Here is a 23,681-nt window from a genome sequence, read left to right as displayed (position 1 = left end):
TAAAATTGATGCTTCCTCCTGTTTTCCCAATTAAAGCTGGACACGGCCTCTCCTCCTGTGATTCCAGAGGTTCACTGAACACATCTGGATCTGATCAGGGCCATAAGGTTCTAAGGACGACCAGGACCTGGACCCCGACCCGGGCTGTACCAGAGGACAGTTCTGGTTCTGGTCCCAGTCCTGTGAACAGCGTCCGTCTGAACATGGTCTGAACTCCATTAAGTCTGCGTCTGGGGTCAGAGGTCAGACTCATAAAGGTCCTGGTCTGTGGCGGTCTAACAGTCCATCCATCCAGGTTTTATCTGCGATAAGAGACCGGACGAGTTCATGAACAGAACCAGAGGAACCAGAACCTGGTCCTCGTCAGCATCACTGAACCTTTTAGCTGAAGATAAACCTGGGTCTGGATCGAGGACGAAGACTCGGTGACGGAAACAAAACATGATTAAAATGAAAGATTTGACGCTTTAGAGGCGGAGTCTGGATAAAGTCGGTTCATGGTGGTTTTAAACTCGTGTTTATGTCAGAAAAGGACAAAGACTGAAAAAAACTGTTCAAATGATAAAATGTACATAAAAATAACCAAACAAATATAAATTCTAATATTTTTTACAGATTAGATTACATTAGCTTGAACTTTATTGATCCTTCAGGACACTAAGGCTCCAGTATCAGTACAAGACTGAATGAACATATATAAGAAATATTATAAGACAAAAGGAAAGAAAACAGTAACAACAACTATAAAAACAGAAGTGAAAAAACAGGCAATTACAGATTAGAAAGTACTAATGGAAATAAATAAAGTAATAATGATAAAAAGTAATTATATTATAATATGCACAGTGTATATATATATATATATATATATATATATATATATATATAGTGCATATTATAACTAACTCTTCTCTAATATAAGTATTTTCATTATTGCTATATTATTGTATGGTTACACATATATAGTTTATACATATTTCAATAATAACAAAAGTTCTAATGATAATTATAATAAAGTGATACTACTACTACTACTAATAATAGAGCTGCAACCAATTAATCGACTCAAAGTGATTAAAAAAAAAAATCATTCAACCACAGTTCTCCTGAATCAAAGCTTTGTTTCCTTCATTTCTTTGCTGTTAAACATTGGTTCCATTGTTGTGTTTCACACGGACGCTTATTGTGACGCACAAAGAAGCTTCAATTCAGGAAAACTGCGTTAGAATATTTCCCTTCAATCAATTTGAGTCAATTAATCGAATCAGGACTTTTTTGCATTGACTTCAAGCACCTCATCAATTAATCGGTTGCAGCTCTAAATAATAATAATAAAAATAATAATAATAATGATAATAAAAATAATAATAATAATGATAATAATAATAATAATAATAGGAAGAAGAAGCTGCAGTAAGAAAACTTCCAGAATAATCCAGGTTTGTGTTTTTCTACATCCAACCTGAACCTTTTTCTTCTCTTCTGACTTTATTTTTCATTTTCTCATCTATTTTAGGCTGAAAATGAAAAAATACCTTTTAATTCAATGTAAATGTTTGTGTTTGGAGTGTTTTCTCAGCTGCTCCTGCTCTGGACCTGGACCCGGTCTGGACCTGGACCACCGATAACCCGTCCTGAGCGTCGGTAACGTTCACATGTTTTTTTTTGCTCAGACTGACTGGAGGCGGTGGACGGTTCGGGTTCTGCCCCGGTCTCCCCAACAGGAAGTGTGTGTTCAAAAGGCCATTCAGCCCATTAATATTTGTGGACCGGCTCTGTCCCGACGTGGCGTTTGGCGTCCCGTAGCGGTCCGACACAGCGCTCATTCATGCGTGGATTCTCCTGCCTGTGTTTATGTTGCAGCTGACGAGGCCCAGAGACAGCTCAGCATGTGCGTCCTGTACCACATCAGCATGGCCGACAGGTTCAAGTCCATGTTTGCAGACACAGACTGCATACCGCAGGTAAGGCTGGCTAATGTAGTGCACACACACACACCCACGCCAACGCCAACGCCCACCAACAGACAGCACATTAATGCACAGGACCCAGAACACAAAGCACAGCTCCTCTCATGGTTTTATTTCCACTGAATCACACTAATGTCTTCGCTGTGCTTTAGACTGTTCTGTGTCTTCATCAGTCTGAGTTTTTCTCACTTTGTTACTTTAACTCAGCTTCATTTTCATAAAAAACCCTCTGACTTTTAACTCAGTTTAAAAATCTGATACGACTTAGGTTTACACAGATGGACATGAGCACTGGTCATCCATGATGGACAGTGCTCTGATGTGGACAGATGTGGACAGGTCTGGACAGACGTGGACAGGTCTGGACAGACGTGGACAGGTCCATCCAGCAGCAGGTGAACATTTAGTCCTGGATGTGGACCATAAGGACCTGGGTCTGATTATCTGAGACCTGCAGGTCCTGGTCTAATGGTGAATGTGGTCTTAGAGGAACAGGTCTCAGTCCAGTCCAGGTGAGTCTCTTTGGAATCCAGAACCTTTTAGAACTGTGTCTGTTCTAGATCAGTGCCAGACCCGTTTGTCTTCAGTTCACCATGTTTTTAAAACAGTCTCCATGACAACCCCAGGATGAGCAGGACATCCTGTCCCACTGCCAGACCCTGGACCGTCCAGGTCTCCGTCTCCGTCCTCCTCCTGGATTAACTGAAGTGGGTTTCAGGTCCAGTCCGGTCCCGATGCCCTGACCTGGTCAGCGGTTCCTCATCGTCACTGATGTGTTTGTTTGTTGAACGGGTGTAAATGAAGTCCAGATGGTCCTGCGGAGTCCAGACCTAAACCCAGAGGCTCCTCCTCCCAGGCCCATACATGACCCGGATGTGACCTCTGACCCCGCCCTGAGGCCCGGTGACCTTCAGATGACCTCGGTGGTAGAGTCAGACTTGAATCTGCAGAAGAAACACCTTTAATACATGATCAATAATCCGAGTAGAGCTGCAACCGATTAATCAACTCAAAGTGATCCAAAAAAATCATTTACCCACAATTCTCCTGAATCACAGCTTAATTTCCTTCATTTCTCTGCTGTTAAACATTGGTTCCACTGTTGTGTTTCACACGGTTGCTTATTGTGATGCACAAAGAAGCTTCAATTCAGGAAAACTGCAAAAGAATATTTCCCTTCAATCAATTCGAGTCAATTAATTGAATCGTGAATTTTTGCATTGGCTTCAAGCACCTAATCGATTAATCGGCTGCAGCTCTACATCAGAGGTTTGGAAAAGAACCAAGAACCAAGACCAGAACTTTTACTGGATCTGATTTAAATAACAGGTTTTAAATCTGACACAATTTTTATCTAAATTTGACATTTTATTCCAGAAACATAAATGTGATTATGTTTCAGTTTGTGGACATGAAGCAGATTCATAAATGTCTGATAATGTTTACAGATGTGTTTGTGGGCGGAGCAACGTCTTTGTAGACCTGGACCTGTGCGTGTTTTGGACCCAGTAAACAGAATGTCCAGATTAAAGCTGGTGTTGGTGGCATCCCTTCTGGTGTGTGTGGGGGGGGTCCGTCCCCTCCGGTGGGGGAGTCCATCCTCCGTCACCTCCTCGTGCTTCTCTGTCTCCTCTTTTATTGCCAACCTTCTGCCTTTAATGGGGTCACGTTTGGAGTCGAAGCCCGTGGAGGTTGGGGTGGGGGGGGGGGTCAGACCTGCCTGTTCCTGTCCGACCCCGCCCCGTCCCCCCATCCCGTCCAGGGCCCCCGGTGGCCGTCTGTGGTAAATAAGCAGAGGCAGGTGCCAGAGAGTCTAGACGGGGCTGATTTGGGGTCCGGGGCCCCTGGTATGTGATACCTTACCCAGACCCGGCCCGGCTCTGATTCCTGACTCCTCACAGGAGGCGGACCCCCACCTCCACTCCCCCCCCCAGCTCAAAGCCTTTCCTGTTTAATGTTAAATCAGAGCAGAGACGGAGGAGGGGGTGGAGTTTACAGCTCTCAGGATGACGCCCACTTCCTGTTTCTCAAAGACTTTTTTTCTTTACGACTTGACTCACCTTCATCACAGTCTGTCCTCCTCATCCTCAGTTTATTTTTTCTCCATCGTTCTCTTTCCTCCTCCTCTTTCTCTTCTTTCTCCTCCCCCTCTTCTTCTTCTTCCTCCTCCTCCTCTCCTCCTCTTCTTTCTCCTCCTCCTCCTCTTGTTCCTCCTTCTCCTCCTCTTCTTCTTCCTCCTCCTCCTTCTCTTCCTTCTCATCCTCTTCTTCTTCCTCCTCCTCCTCCCCCTCTTCCTGTACCTGATGGTTGTTTTCTTTTACAGCTCATGAAGATGGTGTTTGAATGTGGAGATGATCAGATGGAGGTGGAGCTCATCTCGCTGTGCATCAACTTGGCAGCAAACAAGAGCAACGCTCAGATCTTCTGTCAGGGTACGACTTCACCACCACTCAGAGCAAACGGGTCAACTCGGACCTGGACCTGGACCTGAACCTGACGCCTCCCTCTCATCTCGTCTGCTTGATCGTTGCCGTAGGTAACGGGTTGAAGATGCTGATGAAGCGAGCAGTGAAGCTGAAGGACGTGTTGGTAATGAAGATGATCCGGAACCTTTCTCAGCACAGCGGACCCACCAAGAGCCTGTTCCTGGTCAGTCCTCAGATTAACTATCACCGGACCATGGTAGCCATGGTAACGGAGGACACTCCAGATCCTGCAGATTTTAATTTGTCTTTAAGATCCTGAACATCCCCAACGTCTACAAACACACAGAAGTTCATTCACATTTTGGGCCGTGGGACTCGAGAGACACCACGGAGTGAAGATGTGGAAGATGTGTCTCACGGAGCTCTGTCTGGTGTTTGTGTTTTCAGGACCACGTGGGCGACCTGGCGGCTCAGATCAGGGAGGAGGAGCCTGAGGAGCTGGTGATTGAGTGTCTGGGGACCCTGGCCAACCTGACCCTCCCAGACCTGGACTGGGCTCTGGTCCTGAAGGAGTACCACCTGGTCCCGTACCTGAAAGACCGGCTCAAACCAGGTGACCCCCCCCCCCCCCCTCTCTGACCCTGCCCTGGTCACCTCCTCATGACCTCTGAACAAACTGACACTTGATTACTTTTACTGTCATAATCTGTGTATTTTATCTTTGAGTTTATTTCTTCAAATCATCTTCAAAAAAAACCTTAAATATTTCGTCATTTTTGTTTTTTTTCTAGTATCAGTATTACATCAGTACAGTTTGGTTTCTGTTTTCATCAACTTGTAACCAGTTTTTTACTTCACCAAGTCGTTTTATTTAACCCAAACCTTTGAAATTTCTCTGTTTATCTCCAATCGAAACATATTTTTCTGTCAGAAGAAACTTTATCGTCCACTGAGGATTCATTTCGTAAACTGACTCATTCACACATAACATAACAGACCTGATACAGACTAGATTCAAACCCAGGTAAGACCAGATCCAGACCAGATTTAGACCTGGTTCAGTCCAGATTCAGACCAGATTCAGACCTGGTTCAGTCCAGATTCAGACCCTGGTCAGACCAGATTCAGACCTGGTTCAGTCCAGATTCAGACCAGATTCAGACCTGGTTCAGTCCAGATTCAGACCCTGGTCAGACCAGATTCAGACCTGGTTCAGTCCAGATTCAGACCCTGGTCAGACCAGATTCAGACCTGGTTCAGTCCAGATTCAGACCCTGGTCAGACCAGATTTAGACCTGGTTCAGTCCAGATTCAGACCCAGGTCAAACCAGATTCAGACCTGGTTCAGTCCAGATTCAGACCCTGGTCAGACCAGATTCACACCCATTTCAGACCACATTCAGACCAGAATCCGACTCAGTTCAGACCATTTCTGACCTAGTTCAGACTATATTCGGATCCGGTTCAGACCAGACTTTGACCTGGTTCAGACCAGATTCAGACCCGGTTCAGAGTCCTGACCCTGACTTTCCCGGAGCCTTATGGACTCTGAACTGGTCTGGTTCTCTGTTGGACTCCACATGTTCCAGAACCTCAGAGACTTTCCGGTTCTTCTGGCTTCTTCAGGTTCTGCTGAGGACGACCTGGTTCTGGAGGTAGTCATCCTGATCGGCACCGTGTCCATGGACGACTCCTGCGCCGCCATGTTGGCCAAGTCTGGAATCATCCCGGCTCTGATCGAGCTGCTCAACGGTAACGAACCCCTCAGAGGACGTTAAAGACACGATGCAGACACAAAGTTTGTGTTTTCAACTTTAAACACATAAAACACTGTAAAAGTCAGAAATAAACCAGAAGTCAGAAGGAACAGGAGACGGAAATGGAAAACAGAAAAGCACCAGGAATGAAATGGATGAATCAGAAGGTTTTTCTGTAGTTTGTGGAAGGTTTGACACTGATGAAATATCCACTATTTAATACATTAGTTGAATATTTCCGATTATTTTCATGGTGGAAGTGCAGCCACTGATTGGTTCATTCTGTATTAACCCCTGGGAGTTTCTGGACACGTCGGCGCCTCTTGATGACATCACCGATCTAAAACGAATCGCAGCAAGACAGAGCCTCCCTGAGTATCCGTTTGAACTTGTGTGAAAGTGCAGGTGTCAAACTAATATTATGAAGTCAGTGGTGTTGAAAAGACAAGAAAACCAGACGCACGAGACGCAATAAAAATGGAATTTTCAATAATGTTGTTTGTAATAGGGATGTCCTGATCCGATCTACAGATCAGTATCGGCTGCCGATCTGGCATTTTTTAGAAGATCAGGATCGGATTTAGTCATGAGATTGGGTCAATCCGGACCCGGGTCTGGGGCGTGGGGGTGGGGGGGTGGTGGTTAAACACACATCCTGCTCCCTCAAATTGAAGTTTCTGAAGGTAGGGGAAAGGAAAATTAGCTGCACAACAGTGGGAGGTTTAGAGGGATTAGTAGAATGTCTATAAAGTTTCACTTTCACTTTGAGGTCCGGTAGTGACCTGTGGGGCTTCTGTGGAATTATTTGATCCGACCCACAAGTAACCCGCTGGTGTGCACATCACTAACATACGGCGCAGAATACACCCCCATATAATCCCTGGACAGACCTGTCCACGGAACGGCTACAGCAGTGGTAAACATAAGGCTCGTGGGCCAAAACCGGCCCACCAAAGGTTCTAATTTGCCCCATAGTATGAATTTGGAAAGTGCAAAAATTATACTAAAGTTATTATGAGTCAAAGGTGTCAGAATTGTTTTAGTTCAGATTCCACATTCAGACCAACTGGAATCTCAAGTAAAATAAAAGGATAATAACCTATAAATAATGACTCCAAATTGAAATTAAAATTTTTATTGTAAAAAGTTGGTATTGGATTAGTATCAAATCGGTATCAGCAAAACTAATTCTAAATAAGTGTTCAGAGAATGCAAACCTCCGCCAAGCACCCCGAACAGTGTGCATGTGTGGATCGACTATTTCTTTTAAAATTAAACAGTTTCCAGGTTGTTCCATACAGCAGAAAAAGTTGACGCTTGGTACCAGTCATGTGTCTGTCAAATTATATTAAATTCCGATCAATATTTGTTGAGTTATAATGAAAAATGTGTGGTAAATGGGATTTTCAATGTAAATGTCCACAGAGTCCACATTCCACAGTGGATGTGGACAATTTAGTTCCAGATACAAGAGATTGTTCTAAGCTACAGGTGGATCCAACTGGAGGAGAATCAGAGTCGTTTTGAATTTTTTATGAATTTTGGAAAATGTCTCAATGATGACAGATGGAAAATTGTAGATGTTGTGACCTTGAACTTTGGCCTACTGGGACCAAAATTTAATGGGTTGGTCCCAGGGCCTAGGCCTATCTGTGGGGAAGATTTGGGAAAGATGGGTGGAATAGTTTTCCCGTAAAGTTGCTAAAAAACAAACACACAAACAAACACACAAAGCAAAGTGATCACAATACCTCCTGGAGGGGGTAAAAAAATCAGATCGAAAGCAAAAAAAATCCAGATTGGGACATCACTAATGTTGTCGTCACGTTCAGAGCAGGAAGAGATGGTAACAATGAGTTTCTAACGGGAAAAAAAAACAAAAAAACAGGTCACCACGTTTCTATTGGTGGAAAAGTGCATCACATGGACCAATCAGAGAAGTGCATGCTGTGCCTTGTGTAATTTGACAGAAAACCGAATAGCTGTTGAAGTAACAGTGACGGAAAAAAGACAGCGATAGGTTTAGTGAACTTCAACATTTCAGAGCTTTGTGCATATTTATTGTATCTACACTGGTACATGTCTGTTCACATGTTACACTGTTTACACTGTGACAACTGTCACCTGTGTTCACACTGTTTATGACGGGCATGACGCACAAAATGAGTGATCTGAAGAATTTATTGTGAGTGTGTTTGATTTATGGTGATTTGAACGGTTTCATTGGTCCACTGTGACCTGTTCTGTAATTTCACTGGTCTGGTGCGACCAGGCTAAATGTATTGGCGGCATGAAGCTCGTTAACCCGTAAAACATGAATCAGCCACATCATTGTTTAAGCTGCAGGGTTCAAAGCAGGTGAAAAAAGTAGTGGCTTATAGTCCACAAATTATGGTAGTTCAAAAATGGCTTAAATACATTCAGACTCCAAAGGGTTAATGTGCAGACGATTCTCTGAACGAACGGCCCAACGTCACGTCTTCAGAGATTTAATCAGCATCAACACTCTGAAACCTCCGTAAACCTGCATATGACCTTCGACCTGAGGTACAGATAATGCCTTCAACTGCTTTGTCTCCTGTTCAAACCCAGCTGTCAGACAAACTTGTTGTTGCCTTCATGTTCCACCGTTGTTTCTGTCGTTTCCAGCTCAACAGGAGGACGACGAGTTTGTGTGTCAGATCGTCTACGTCTTCTATCAGATGGTTTTCCACAAAGCCACCAGAGACGTCATCGTCAAAGACACTCGTATCCTTCAGACTCGCATTTATACCCGGCGCTTCGCTGTGAACGCCGAGCTCCGCCCTCGGCCCTGTTTATCCCGTCTGCGTCTCCATGGAAACCCTGTAAGCCTGTGCTTTGTGCCAGTGATTGCGGTCGTTTGTGTCAGATTCCAGATATGTTTTGTGTCAGCGTGTTCTCGATGGATGTTTTTCTTTGTGCACTGGAGAACAGAACAGAACAGGAATGTCTCATTTCAGGCTCCTGGCCTCAGCTCAGTTCATCACAGGAAATGTAGGAGCTGGTGTTTGGCTTCAGGGCACCTGTCTCTGCTCTGTCTCCATGAAAACCTGGGAGGGAGGGGTCTCCACTACCCCCCACCCCACCCCACACCCCCCTATCCCCAACTCCAATTAGATTAAAGTCCAGGGTTCAGAGTCCAGGTCTCACAGAGGTCATGTTAAAATCACATTAAAACACATCAACAGGTATGTTTTCTACACTTGTCGTGTTGGTACAGATACTTGATCCAGTCAGAACTCCAGAACCAGAACTAACCCACATCCAAACCACCGGTGAATTCACAGACTGAGTCCACAAACAAAACATCATCATCAAACAAACTCAGTCCAAAAACACTGTGTCTTATAATATTAAGTTTACATCATAGCTCTGTTAGCTTAGCCTTTAGCTTTGCTGTCAGTTTAGCTGATTATTTTGTGCCCCTTTGTTGATATTTGTGGTAATTTTTATTTATTTGGTTGATGAGTTTCTGCATTTTTCTTAGATTTAGTGAATATTTTGTGCATTTTTGGTTCATTTTATTTATGTGTCTCATAATCTTCACATGCTAGCTGATACTTTACATTATAGCTCTGTTAGCTTAGCCTTTAGCTTAGCTATTAGTTTAGCTAATTATTTTGTGCCCCTTTGTTCATTTCAGTTATAATTAGGGTTATTTTTATTTATTTTGTTGACCATTTTATGCATTTTTCTTAGATTTAGTGAACATTTTGTGCATTTTTGGTTAATTTTATTTGTGTCTTATAATCTTCATGTGCTGCGTTAGTTGATAGTTTACATTATAGCTCTGTTAGCTTAGTTTTGTTGGCTTAGCTGTGTGTTTAAACAGAAAACAGCCACAGTAAAACCACAAATAAAAACAAACAAAAAAAAAAACATGAGAACCTGCCGGTTTGGGATCACATTGGTCTGAATGTGGAACCTGAACTAAAATGAGTCCGACACCCATGTGATAAACAGTTCTCCTTCATCCACTCGACTCCAGAGGCTCCTGCGTATCTCATTGACCTGATGCACGACAACAACGCAGAGATCCGCAAAGTCTGCGACAACACCCTGGACATCATCGCTGTGAGTAGAAGAGTCCACCGATGTTCTGATTTTAGCGTCTTTTACTCAGGTTAAGGGACACGTCCAATGGTTTGATCTGGGATCTGAGACCAAAGCTGTAGGAGAAAAACAGTTCCAGTGTTCCTGTACGTCAGCGTCTGTTCTATCCAGACTCAGTCCTCAGTTGAATGTGTGAGGTTGTTCAGGTTCTGTCTCTATGTTCCAGTCCTGTGGTCTGGATGCACATCAGTCTAACTATAGAAGTGGGCGGGACTTTCACTGGAAGACAACTCAACTGATTACAGGGTTCCAACGACTAGGGCTGGGTATCATGGCCAATTTCCTTAATCGATTCGATAGTGAAACCAAAGTACAATTTTGAGTTGTAACTTGATTATTTGACTACTGCAGCCATGCAACACAGAATCAGTACTGATATTAGAAAGGAAATCAATCTGACATTTCATCAGTACACAGATGAATCTGCTCTGAAATAATGAACAGACACAAACACGTGCATGTTTGTCCAGTGGCTCAGAACGGACTTCTTCATCTTTATTCTGTTTTATACCTGCTGCTTCCAGCCTTAAGGCTCATTACTGTCACCCTGGGGCACTGACACCAGTTTTCCCCCCAACCCCCTGAAACAGAATCATGTTGGACCCTTGGTACAACAAACTCACTGGAGGGGGGAGGGTGGGCGGAGCTTTGTGATTTCCGCTTTACTCTTCCTCTAACTCCGCCCTCAGCCACAGGTGATCCAAGTTAATATTTCTACACCAGCCGGCTTCTGCGACCCGCCTCCACCAGCCAGTTCCTCCACACTGTGGGTTCCAGTTTGAGGCCGGGAGGACCTCCCACTGAGGGGTTTTCCCCACCCTTCCTCTGTGTTCCTCCTGAGCCAGAACCGTCGCGAGCACGATCAATACACCCGTCTCCGCGAGGGGCTCGCGAGATGGAGCCAGCCGTGCTTCCACGTCAGTGGTTTCCAGGTTATTTACTTGCGGTCCTGCTCTGAAAAATCGATCTCATTCACCATTAACGCAAAATTAAAAACAAATTGATCCAAAATCGATTAAATCAATTTTTTTACCCAGCCCCACCCACGACATCTTAAAAGTCTTGAATTTACAAATCTGCATTTAATACTTTAAAAAAAGTTAACAAAAGGTATTCCATTTGATGTGGTAGGTCTTCAGTTCTGTTGCCATAAACTTGTTTGCTGTATTGTGTTTAAACGTGTCTGTTAAATGTGGCCAAACTGCAAAGAATTTAACATTAGTCCACTCGGTTCCACCCGTTCCAACGCGACAGTTTGTACTGAAATTAGGAACCAACAATTTGTACTGAAATTAGGAACCAACAATTTGTACTGAAATTAGGAACCAATTATCGCTAAGTTTGCAGCCCCTGGTGAGAAATGACTCAGAACGATGGCAATTAAGGCACTGGAGTAAATAAATACATTTTAAAGACATTAATGCCATTAAATTGTTTTCTAAATAGTGTTAAAAAGGTCTTAAAAAGTCTTAAATTGGCTTTGTAGAAACCTGCAGGAACCTGTAATTAAATCAAACATGACTTCTATCAGTGATCAATAGGAACTATACTGGTGTCTGTGACTATTTCCATGTTATAAACCATCAAAATATGGACCATTAGAAGGAAAGGCACATTTGTAATTTTTTTTTTTTTTTAAATGCCAATATTTAAATTTCTCAAAACTGTGAGTACACTTTGTAAACACTGTCTCAAGGACGATACATATAAAATTTGACATGAATCTGACCAGTAGCTTCAGAGAAGAAGACTGTTGAACTTAAGACTTTGGTGACCTTGACTTTGACCCTTCACAGTCACTTAAGGTCAAAGGTCATGGACCCAAAAATGAAAGTCCAAATATGACTTCGTATTAGTTATCAATAGGAACTATATTGATATCTGTAACCATTTACATCAAAATATGAATAATTACAAGTAAAAGCAAATTTTTAATATTTAAAAAAAATTGTCAAAAATCTAAATATTTCAAAACAGTGAACAAACTTTGTAGCCATTATCCTAAGGAAGACACATAAAAAATTTGAAAAGAATCCGACCAGTAGTTTTGTCAGAGACGATGTTAGACGGAATTGCTAACGATGCTAACAGCTGATGCTACTGGCTCGTGGCCAATCGGCTGAGGAGCTAAAAGAAAGTTCCCAACAGTAGAAGAAAACATGTCAGAGGTTTCAGGGTCCTGGTTCTGGTTTCACATCTTTGGGAGCCTCTAATCTCTGCACCGGAGTTTATTTTTCCTCTGTAATATCGCGTAGCTCTGGTTTTCTGCAGCGTAATTCAATTAAAAACACAGATGAGACTGACAACCACCAGATCCCCGAGAAACAATCGACGCTAAAGTGGCGAAATGAAATCCAAACATGTAGAAAACATGTTCAGATGGAAGGTGGTTGAAATGTCCACAAACACTCCGTTCAGTTTTATTTCAGACTTAAATATCTCCAACGTTCCAGAGCTCCGTTTGGTTCTGAACCAGATGGATGTGAAGGCGCTTTGACTCTTTTAGCAGCAAATAAAACGATCACAGACGGTGAAGTTAGAGATGCAGGATCGGCCTCACACTGGAAAAAACTAAAACGGGTACAAATGAGTCTGACTTTGACACATTTGCTTCATTGTCTTTCCACAGTTTTGATCTAAAATGTATTATTAATGATCTTCTGTGTTAAATCGCACATATTTAATCAGATCAGTGTAAACCAAATGACCAAAGAGCTTTTTATCAGTGCATGTTCTTCCACATGTCGATAACCTCAGATCATAACTGTCTAACTCATCCACTACATGGACAAAAGTATGTGGATTAGGGATGTAACGATTACTGGTATAAAATAAATGGCAGTAAAATTGCAGACGGTTAGTATTATCGTTGAAATTCTAATTATCATGATAACTGTGTTTGATTACAGCACTTTTAGGGGAAAAAAACGCCTATGTAAACACCTGGATTCAACGTGTCCACACTAGGGATGTAACAATATGAAAATTTCATATCACGGTTATTGTGACCAAAATTATCACGGTTATCGTTATTACCACCGTATTATTGAAATTGTGCTCAAAATGTTCAAAAAGTACTAATACACACACTGAAGTAATTTAACCAAGTTGTATTTTTAAAAAAAAAACAAACAAAAAACGAATAAAATAATAGTCTCAATGTCCCTTCTGTGTCAGAAACATTCAAATATTAACCCTTAGTGGTCTGAGCCTATTTTGTCCGTTTTTCAGTCCTGTAGATTTGGCCTTTATATACTATATAAACAAATGTTTACTATACCCATGTTTGGGATCTGTTTTTTTTTTTTCAGCACAACTTCATCTATATCATCTGTCTATTATTTTTTCACTTAACCTACTATAAAAACATAAAAGGACAAAAACACACAAAAAAATATATATAAAATCCAATTTGAAAAATGCATATAATTTATTGCATAAATAACACACAGATGCTTAACGAACCTTTTCAAAGGCTTTAAAAGTGAATATTGGTTCCAAATATTAGGTATAGAAAATTAAAATTATAATAAATTAAAACTATACTCAGATATTTGACATAAAAGCAGATCTTTACATAGGGTTTTTTTCCCTAAAAGTGTGTTAATCAAACACAGTTATGATAATTAGACTTTAAACCGTAATACTAATCATCTGCAATTTTACCGCCGTTTATCGTTATACCGGTAATTGCTACTAGGGGTTTGTATTGGCAACAATTTGGCAATACAACACAAATCACAATACTAGGATCACGATATGATATATCACGATATGTCATGATACTGTAAAAAACGCAATTTTTTGTTTGTTTCTTTTTTAAAAAATAATTATTTCCATGAAGAATTGAATTACACCCGAAATCTGCACAAATACTAAACACATTTTTATTTGATCGGAACAGGATCAAACGTTCTATCACAAAATTTTCCTCTGTTCGAACTGAAATTTGTTTTACAGACATTCCAGTTTCAGATCCTGTTCAAATGTTCATATTCTATTAGTTCACAACTAACATCAGAACAGGATTTTTGTGCAATCCCAACAAAGGAACGAACATTATTTAATAAGAGTGTTAAATAATAATAAATAAACTAAAACAAAAAAGAAAAACCAAAAAGAAAAATGAACCTCCACAATATCTGCATTTGAATAAATACCTAAAAATATTCATACAGTATTTTTTAATATCAATAAAGTATTGTGAAATGAAATATCACAATATATTGCAGAACTGATATTTTCTTACAGCCCTAATCATTACATTCCTATATTGAACATTTGGACAAAGCCGATCAGTATTTTATTGATCAACCATCTAATAAATTAATCAGTAAAAGAATCGACTGTAAAATGCTGACTGATAGAAGAGTCTGTTGAGTAGAAGTTCAGGTTAAACTCAGATAAACAGGCAGCTTTTAGATGGAGGTGGATGTGTCGGCCTCCGTTCCTCTGGTGCCGATTTCGTATTAACCACCTGATGGATTCCTGACGGGCTGTTGACTGACAGCTGCGGTCGGCCGCCGCCAGCGTCTGATCGCTGCCAGACCTCAGATCAGTGTAATTAAGTGCAGTTTACAGCGTCGTCGAGCACCGACCAGAGGAAGTGTTTCATTGAAATTATCAGTGAGACCTATTAAGACGTGAACCACATGAAAGGCGAGCGGCGGATCTGGACAGCGTAAGCGAGGACGACGGAAAGCAGAGACGAACACACACAGCAGCGCTCGCCACCGCCGCCATGTGGCGCTGGATCAGCCCCGCGAACAGACGGACACTTTGAAGACGTGGATCCGAAACACTGACCGTGTCCATTAACGACCCATTAGTCAGGATGAAGCTGAGTCCAGCCTCTGGTCAACAGAGCTGTCACCATGGCAACAGAGGGAGGGAGGGGCGGGGTCCCCACGAGGCCCGCTGGAGTCCAGGTCCAGGTCTCGGGGTCTGTCAGAGCCCGCTGGGATCTGCTTATCGTCCAGATGATTAATCTGTCAGAGCGGGCGTCGACGTCTCAAAGACGCCTTTATCACCAGCCTTGGACCTGATCCAGGATCTGGACCTGAGGAGGATCTGGTCTGCTCTGACCCAGGATCAGAGTGTTGACTATAAACCTAGCATTATCAGACAGACCAATGACTGACCGGTTCTAATCCAGTCCATTGGGTCTTCGGTTCTGGATTATTTTTGAATCAGGTAAACAACCGACACATTTGTGGATTTGGAACTGACTTTGACTCGCAACAAAAAGAAGTCGATGCCTCTGACGCATTACGAACCACCCGCCCCTCAAGACCTGTGATTGGTCGGTATACAATAGATCATATATATTTCACTGCGATTGGTCCAATTCCAGATGGTTTTCTCAGGACTGAATACACTGAGAAAACTGGATGGATGGACAGGCTATGAATGTGGAATCTTAGATGTGTGTAAACGTTTGTGTAGATGTGTGTGTAGATGTGTGTGTAGACATTTCTATAGACGTGTGTGTAGATGTGTGTGTAGACATTTCTATAGACGTGTGTGTAGATGTGTGTGTAGACATTTCTATAGACGTGTGTGTAGATGTGTGTGTAAACCAGTTGTGTATGGTTGTGTGTGTTCTGCTTCTCAGGAATACGATGAGGAGTGGGGGAAGAAGATCCAGATGGAGAAGTTCCGCTGGTACAACGGTCAGTGGTTGGAGATGGTGGAGAACCGGCAGATGGACGAGGACGGAGACGACTTCCTGTACGGAGACGACGCCGAGCCCTTCACGGTCCACGAGGACGTTCTGGAGAGACCGGACCTGTTCTACAGCACAGGTAGGAACCGGACCTGGACCGGCCTGGGTCTGGGCTTTAAACATCTGAGCAGGTTTTAGAACCTTTGTGTTCTTAGAAGACTGGTCTTAAGAGTCTGGACTAGACTCTAAATGGAAAGTGTCATGAGATTATTTTTGATATAATCTGACGCCATATAAATAAATCTGATTTGACTTGAGAAGACACTGTCGAGTTTGTAGATTTGGACTTTTTCAGGTTCTAAGATCAGTCTGATCCGGATCACAGACCAAATACTGATGCTCACTTCATGTCATTTATGAAAACAGGACGTTATTGGCCGTGTTCTTTCTAGTTTCAGGTCAGTTCTACGATGAACGGTCATTAATAAACGGTGTTTTGTGTCTTTATCAGGTCTTTCATTCATTTTAACTGTAGTGATCGTCTGTTACAAGGTTCTACTAGTTTTGGATTTTTCATTATAGTTTAGTTTTATTTAGTTTTGATTTTTTTTTTCTCTAATTCAGTTAGTTTTAATTTGTTTTTAGAGCAGGTTTACTAGTTTTTATTAGTTGTCATTTTTTTTTCTAAATGCTTAGTTTTAGTATTAATTTTAATTTGGTTGTATCTTTTCAGAAGACGACTGTAAACGACAAGTGACCACAAGTGACAAACCGTGAAGTGTCATATGGTGCCAGCAGATAAAACTGTTTCAGAGAAATAAACTGATTTCGTATCAATCCGATGTTGACAAAGACGAAAACGAAGGGAATTTTATCCATCATTTTTATGTTTTACTTAGTTTTGTAAGCACACAATACAGTTTCAGTTAGCCATCGTTTTTTTCTTTTAATTATAGTTTTTATTTATTTCAGTTAATGAAAATGTTGTTTCAATTCTAGTTTTCATCATTTGATTAGTTTTCGTTAACGATAATAACCTTGGTCTGTTGTGTCTGTTTTTGTGATGTCAGAATCAGAGTTTGGTTCTGAAAGGTTGGACTTTGTGTAGATGAGTGTGGATCAAATGGTCAAATAAATCAGCGGTTTCAAAGCAGGGGGGGGGGGGGGGTGCTGCAAGATGATTTTCAGAAACCTCTTGAAGTGACCCATGAAGAAGTTACGACAGATTAAGGGCACTGATTGTTGTTCTTATTTACTTATATACTCGAAGGGAGGATTTTTACTCAATGAGTTACAAGAAATGCAGGAAAGGCTTTTACTTTGTAAAAGCAGAGGTTTCAACACCAACGTATGAACAACAGCCTAACAGTGATAAACAGGTGAAGGACTGATGGACCCACAGGTTTAACTAATGCAGTCACAGACATAAAAATAAAGACAAATAAATAAATGCTGTAAAACAGGCACATTAACCCAGTGGTTCCCAACCTTTTTTGGCTTGTGACCCCATTTTAACATTAACATCACAAATTTCTGGCAACCCCAGACTTTTTTTTTTTTTCCGAAAATTAATTTGTTTTTGATCATGCCATAGTTTGCTGAACTATGTTGCAAATAAATGTTAATTTCAGAGGACATTTAGTCTAGATAATGTATATTATTGTGGACGGAGGCAGTAAACCCAGGTGTATTTTACGGCACAAAGGGAGAATTTTATTTTCCTTGGTCAGGATCTGTACAGTCAGTCCAGCTGTGATTTACAAGGAGGACAATTAATACTGAACAAACAAGAACTGAAACTATGAATTATGAAAGAGCTGCAGCATCTGAAACTGACCACAATGAACATTTGACACAGAAACAGAACCACAGTGCTGCAGTTTCACAACCACAGTTTGTCATGTCTGTTATGGGTTGTGGTTGTCTCTCTCAACTCACCATATATTTTCCATTAGTAATTTTATTTTATTATCAATTACTAGAATTTTCAGGCGACCCCATCTCCCATTTGAATTCCAGGTGACAACAGGTGGGGTCCCAACCCCAAGGTTGAAAAACACTGCATTAACCTAAATAAACAACCCCTGCACATAAAACAGAACACAATGAGTAAAAGGTCCAGTACCCACAATGCAATGCAGTAAATATACCACAGTATCATTGCATAAGTCCTGTGCACACGTCAGATCCACAACAACCCACCAAGCCACCACGAGCCACCAAACGACAGATTTCAGAAAAACGAGTTTTTTTTTTAAATTGTTCAATGTGTTATTACATGTGCTATTACACATGTCATGTGTCCACCAGGTAAATGACCTCTGTCACTAAAAACGGGTCCATCATGTGGTGGTCATGTGATGGTCTTCCATTCAAACTTGCATTTTCTTGAGCCTCTTTTTTTTTTCTCTCTGTTCTTTTTGTTTTGTTTGTTTGTGAAGCGTCTTTGAGTGTCCAAAAAAGTGCTATTGAAGTGTGATGTATTATTATTATGTGATGGTCATGTGATCTTGCCTTATGTTTCGGTCCAGACGGGGTCGTTTCTGCAGACGGAATCCTCAGTCCAGATTTCTACTCCGACTTCCAGAACGGAGACCTGGGTCGGTCGGCCTTCATCAGCAGGTACCCATCATCCTCTTCGGTTCTTCACCTCCTTCTGGAAACATGAGGCTCAGATCAAAGTCCACCATCTTTCTCTAAATATAAGTTCATGAAGGACTGAAAGTCTGAACACTTCTGTACTTGGGTTCTGGAATCATTTTAAAGCCTATAGTTTGTGACCATATTTGGACAAAAGGGGTGTGGATATCACTATGACAGTATATTTTTATATTGTGATAATTCTATTAAATGCGATTCATGTCTTTTGTTTTTATGGTTTATTTTGTTCACGTTGTAAATCATCAGATCATTTATTATTTTCAGTGACAATGAACTTATGGTTTTGTCGTGTTTTTGTCTTGTGTCTTTTATTACATGCTCATCTTTAGTATCGTTTCTGTTTTTTATTTACTTTATTTATAGAAATAACTTTAAATCCTCAGATCACCGTCTGATTTCTTCATTTTTCACCCAGATCTAAAAATCAGGTTTGAAACTGTAAAGATGTAATGAAGTGGTGTTTGTCATGGTATCGTCCTTGTCTGTTCACTTACATATTGATCAGATATCAGAGGATGTTGGGTTTAGAGCTGCAACCGATTAAGCGATGAGGTGCTTGAAGTCAATGCAAAAAATCCCGATTCGATTAACTGACTCGAATTGGTTGAAGGGAAATATTCTTTTGCAATTTTCCTGAATTGAAGCTTCTTTGTGCGTCACAATAAGCGTCCGTGTGACACACAACAGTGGAACCAATGTTTAACAGCAGAGAAATGAAGGAAACAAAGCTTTGATTCAGGAGAACTGTGGTTGAAGGATTTTTTTGGATCACTTTGAGTCGATTAATCGGTTGGTGATGATGTCACGTCCCATTACTGATGATGTCATAATTCAGACTTGTGTCGATGGTTCAGGTCAGACTGTGTCATTAATGTCGTTAATGGTGTTGAATAGGCATGTAAGAAAATATCGTTTCTGCAACATATCACGATATTTCATTTCACAATACTGTATCAAAATTAAAAAGCACTGTATCGATACTTTTAACGATTTATTCAAATGCAGATATTGTGGAGGTTCATTTCTGTTTTTTGTTTATATTTTATTTATTATTCTTTAACACTCTTCTATTCAATAATGTTCGTTCCTTTGTTTGGATTGAACTCAAATCCTGTTCTGATGTTAGTTCTGAACTAATAGAATGTGAGCATTTGAACAGGATCTGAAACTGGAATGTCTGTAAAACAGAATTTCAGTTTGAACACAGTTTGAACATTTTGTGATAGAACATTAGATCCTGTTGGGATCAAATACAAATGTGTTTAGTATTTGTGCAGATTTATGATGGAATTCAATTCTTCCAGGAAATAATCATTAAAGAAAAAAAAGAAACGAACAAAATTTGTCTTTTTAACAGTATCATGATATATCGTGATGTATCGTATCGTGATCCTAGTATTTGGATTTGTATCGTATCGCCAGATTCTTGCCGATACACAGCCCTAATGTTGAACACTTGACGTCTGTGACTTGATTATTCAAAGGTGTGTTGTGTTGTGTGTGTCAGTACAGGGTTCATCAGACTGGGGCGTTACCGCGGCGTTGGCGTTGAATACATTATGTGGCGTTTGTGTTTGAGTTTCCTGCTCCGATGCGTGTGATTGGCCGGCGGCGGCGTCCGGCGGCGGTTTACTTTGGGGCGTGTCTCCGCCCTCTGCTCCACATTGCTTTTGTGCGTGTCCATTGGCTGGTGTGTGTTGTCGAAGCAGGCCCGGGCTGAGTCAACAGGCCTGTCCGTCCCAGAAGGCACTGCTCCACCCTCTGCAGTAACAGTGAGAACAAACACGGTTCCTGTCTCCGCTCACGCTCCTCTTTCATTCCTCTGAGGCTCCGGCGTTTCAGTTTCCTCTGGTCCCTGAACGCTGCACACATTCCTCTGTGAAACATGAAACCCAAGCCTGGGAATTTAAAAAATCAATGCTGTTATCAGTCACGTCGTCCGCGTCCGGCGGCGGCGAGCAGAGCTTCGCTGTGTCACATGATGAATAGCGCTGGAGATGCGGAGCTGATTGAGGCTCATTCGTCTTATTTATTATCCAGTCTCTGTGCGTGCGATAAAGCTTGTGTGGATGGATTTGTTTTCCTTCTCAGCGGCAGGAATGTTTGAGTTGGACGCCGTTGAGAGGCCGAATCCACGGCGCCGTCAGAGAAGTGACTCAGAGAGAAACCACATCAGTTAGTGTCGTCTTTGTACGAACATGTTTGAAACAGAAAATAACCCAGACTCAGCCACGACTTTACAACCATCTGAAGTGGACGTCATCGAACTGTGAGGACGGTATCGGACCCGCTCAGAGGTGTCAGACTCATCCTAGTTCAGGTTCCACATCGTCCCAATGTGTCTCTGACGCCTGACGTCACACTCGCAAAAAACTAGTGCATTCTGGGTAGTTGTCGCCATTAGGGGTGTAAGAAAATATCGGTTCTACAATATATCGTAATATTTCATTTGACAATACTGAATTGATATTAAAAACTACTGTATCGATATTTTTAGGTATTTATTGAAATGCAGATATTGTGGAGGTTCATTTTTGTTTTGCTTTTTTGTTTAGATTTTATTTATTATTATTTAACACTCTTATATTAAATAATGGTTATTTGAAGCATCCTAAAAGTACCTTTTACTGTCTGAGAGGAAGATGTTGGTTCCTTTGTTGGGATTGAACTCAAATCCTGTTCTGATGTTAGTTGTGAACTAATAGAATCTGAACATTTGAACAGGATCTGAAACTGGAATGTCTGTAAAACAGAATTTCAGTTTGAACACAGTTTGAACATTTTATGATAGAACATTAGATCCTGTTGGGATCAAATAAAAATGTGTTTAGTATTTGTGCAGATTTGTGCTGTAATTCAGTTCTTCAAGGAAATAATCATTTAAAAAAAGAAACAAACAAAGACATTGCCTTTTTAACAGTATCATGGCATATCGTGATAAGTCGTATCGTGATCCTAGTATTGTGATTTGTATCGTATTGCCATATTCTTGCCGATACACAGCCCTTGTCATCATTTTGGAGGGTAAAGACATAAACAAAGCTGCACATCAGAGATCGGACGAGAGAGTTAAGGATTGTTTCTTGGGTGACGAATGGGGTACTTCAGCTGCGTGAGAGGATGTAATAGCAATTCAAAAGGTCGAGTAGTTGTTAAAAAAAAAAAAAAAAAAAAACCATACAAGAGTGTTCCATAGGGTTACCACCTGTGTCTGACAAAAAAAACAGGACAAATCGATGACACGACATACCACGACCCACCTGCATGAACTAAGATGTCCCTTAGATGTCCAACCGACGCCACAGAATCGTCTTTTGCAGATTGTATGCACTGATCAGCCCTGCGATGAACTGGCGAAATGTCCAGGGTGAACCCCGCCTTCGCCCATAAATAGCTGGGATAGGCTCCAAGTGACCCCCGTGACCCTAGTGAGGATAAAGCAGGTTCAGATAATGAATGAATGAATGCACTGATTATTTTAAACATCAAGTATTCTCAGGAAAGGAAACAGCTGACCTGATTCCTTAGATACTGCTGTGTGCATTTCTTGTGTTTGCCTTCTCTACCTCTAAACGCAAAAGTAAAGGGACGACATTAGAGTTTCCTTTAACATACTTTGGCATCACATGACCTCTTATACTTAATGCATCTGTCAGATAGGACGTCTGGATGGAACATGTTCTTACCTGGTCTTCCGTTTATATTTTGTGTTGCCCTTTGCTGAAGCTATCACTGATCTCTGTTCTTCAACAAACGTCTTGAATTTAGAACATGGTATTTCAAAATTCAATCTGACCTGAAGCTCAGCCTTCGCCAACTGACAGTCTGTTTATCAAGCATCAGATGAAATGATGCACGGGCGAGATAGACTATGGTATAGATCAGGGGTAGGCAACCTGTGGCTCTGGGGCCACATATGGCTCTTGGGCCCTTTTGCAGTAGCTCAATGTGGCTATGTCAAAAACCATAAGGAAATGAATAACCCTTTTTTATTTTATTATTTTTTAAAATTTTGCTATTATTATTGCTACCAGTAGTAGCTAGGTGGGGGTGTATAGGAGGCAGAAGATCTGGAACACACTCCTGTCCTGGGGGGGGTTAATGTTCTTATGTTTTTATGCTTTTATGTGATAGGCAGGAAACACATTTTGATTTATAATTCTACTTCCTTTTTAATCTAACTTATTCATTGCTACTTATACTCTGCATTTATTTATGGTTGATGTGGTATGACTGTTTTTGTGGATCTATCTATCTATCTATCTATCTATCTATCTATCTATCTATCTATCTATCTTTAAGTGATTCTGATGTTATGCAGATGTAAAACTGTAGACTACACTCCAAATGAATAAAAAAAATAGTAGTAGTAGTAAGAGTAGATTACTTTTTAATTTTATGACACTGAAGGTATTCATCTGTGTTCTTCACTGCAAAAAAAGCCTTCACATACTATTTGATTTTTGAATGAAAATAATGACAAATATCAGTTTTCTTTAGTTCTGTCATTTCTTTGCTGTTCTGTAAATGCACTCAAACTAAGATTTATTCTCCACAGATTCTGTACAAACTATTCCTGAAGAGTTTCTTAAACAGTTACCAATTTGAGGAAAGGGTATCTTGGCTCCAGACAGTTCTGTTTTTCTGTGTCTGTCCTAAAATGGCTCTTTAGATTGCAAAGGTTGCTGACCCATGGTACAGATGAATGATCAGGTCAGCTGTTCAGGTGTGTCACTGTCCCTTTAAGAGCTCCAGGTGAAGGCTGTACCACCCACGTGACGGACGGCACGCGCACAATGGAGTGGTTTCCGGTACCGGCATGGACTTAAACCGTGCTACATGTTGCTAACCCTCGGTTTATTCATTACGCCACTGACAGAGTCCATTAAAAACCGGGACGTTTCGTGTCCCGGGAGAATTTATAAATGTTCCGGGACAGGATACAAAAGAGACAATGTGGGTAAACCCGGTGTCAATGCTAACTGTTACACTAATCATTAGCCTACTTTAGCATCACAGGTCAGAACGCATAAACAACAGCAATAAAATCATGTAGCATCGATGTTAA

General features: G+C 41.2%; 1 protein-coding gene across 1 annotated transcript in view; it reads left to right on the top strand.

Moving 5' to 3' along the window:
- The window catches only part of LOC115418525 (kinesin-associated protein 3-like), a 47,888-nt gene that overhangs the window by 18,128 nt on the left and 6,079 nt on the right, over nucleotides 1-23,681 (top strand). Inside the window, exons 11-19 of the mRNA XM_030133028.1 lie at nucleotides 1,864-1,964; nucleotides 4,294-4,402; nucleotides 4,507-4,619; nucleotides 4,844-5,009; nucleotides 6,023-6,148; nucleotides 8,803-8,901; nucleotides 10,163-10,248; nucleotides 15,902-16,091; nucleotides 18,484-18,574. Coding sequence (XP_029988888.1) covers nucleotides 1,864-1,964; nucleotides 4,294-4,402; nucleotides 4,507-4,619; nucleotides 4,844-5,009; nucleotides 6,023-6,148; nucleotides 8,803-8,901; nucleotides 10,163-10,248; nucleotides 15,902-16,091; nucleotides 18,484-18,574 — 1,081 coding nt within the window. The remainder of the gene's footprint in view (nucleotides 1-1,863; nucleotides 1,965-4,293; nucleotides 4,403-4,506; nucleotides 4,620-4,843; nucleotides 5,010-6,022; nucleotides 6,149-8,802; nucleotides 8,902-10,162; nucleotides 10,249-15,901; nucleotides 16,092-18,483; nucleotides 18,575-23,681) is intronic.

Source organism: Sphaeramia orbicularis, chromosome 4 (genome assembly GCF_902148855.1).
Source record: "Sphaeramia orbicularis chromosome 4, fSphaOr1.1, whole genome shotgun sequence".
Classification (NCBI taxonomy): domain Eukaryota; kingdom Metazoa; phylum Chordata; class Actinopteri; order Kurtiformes; family Apogonidae; genus Sphaeramia; species Sphaeramia orbicularis.
The sequence above is the reverse complement of the archived record's forward strand: the minus strand, read 5'-3'. Positions and strand labels throughout refer to the sequence as shown.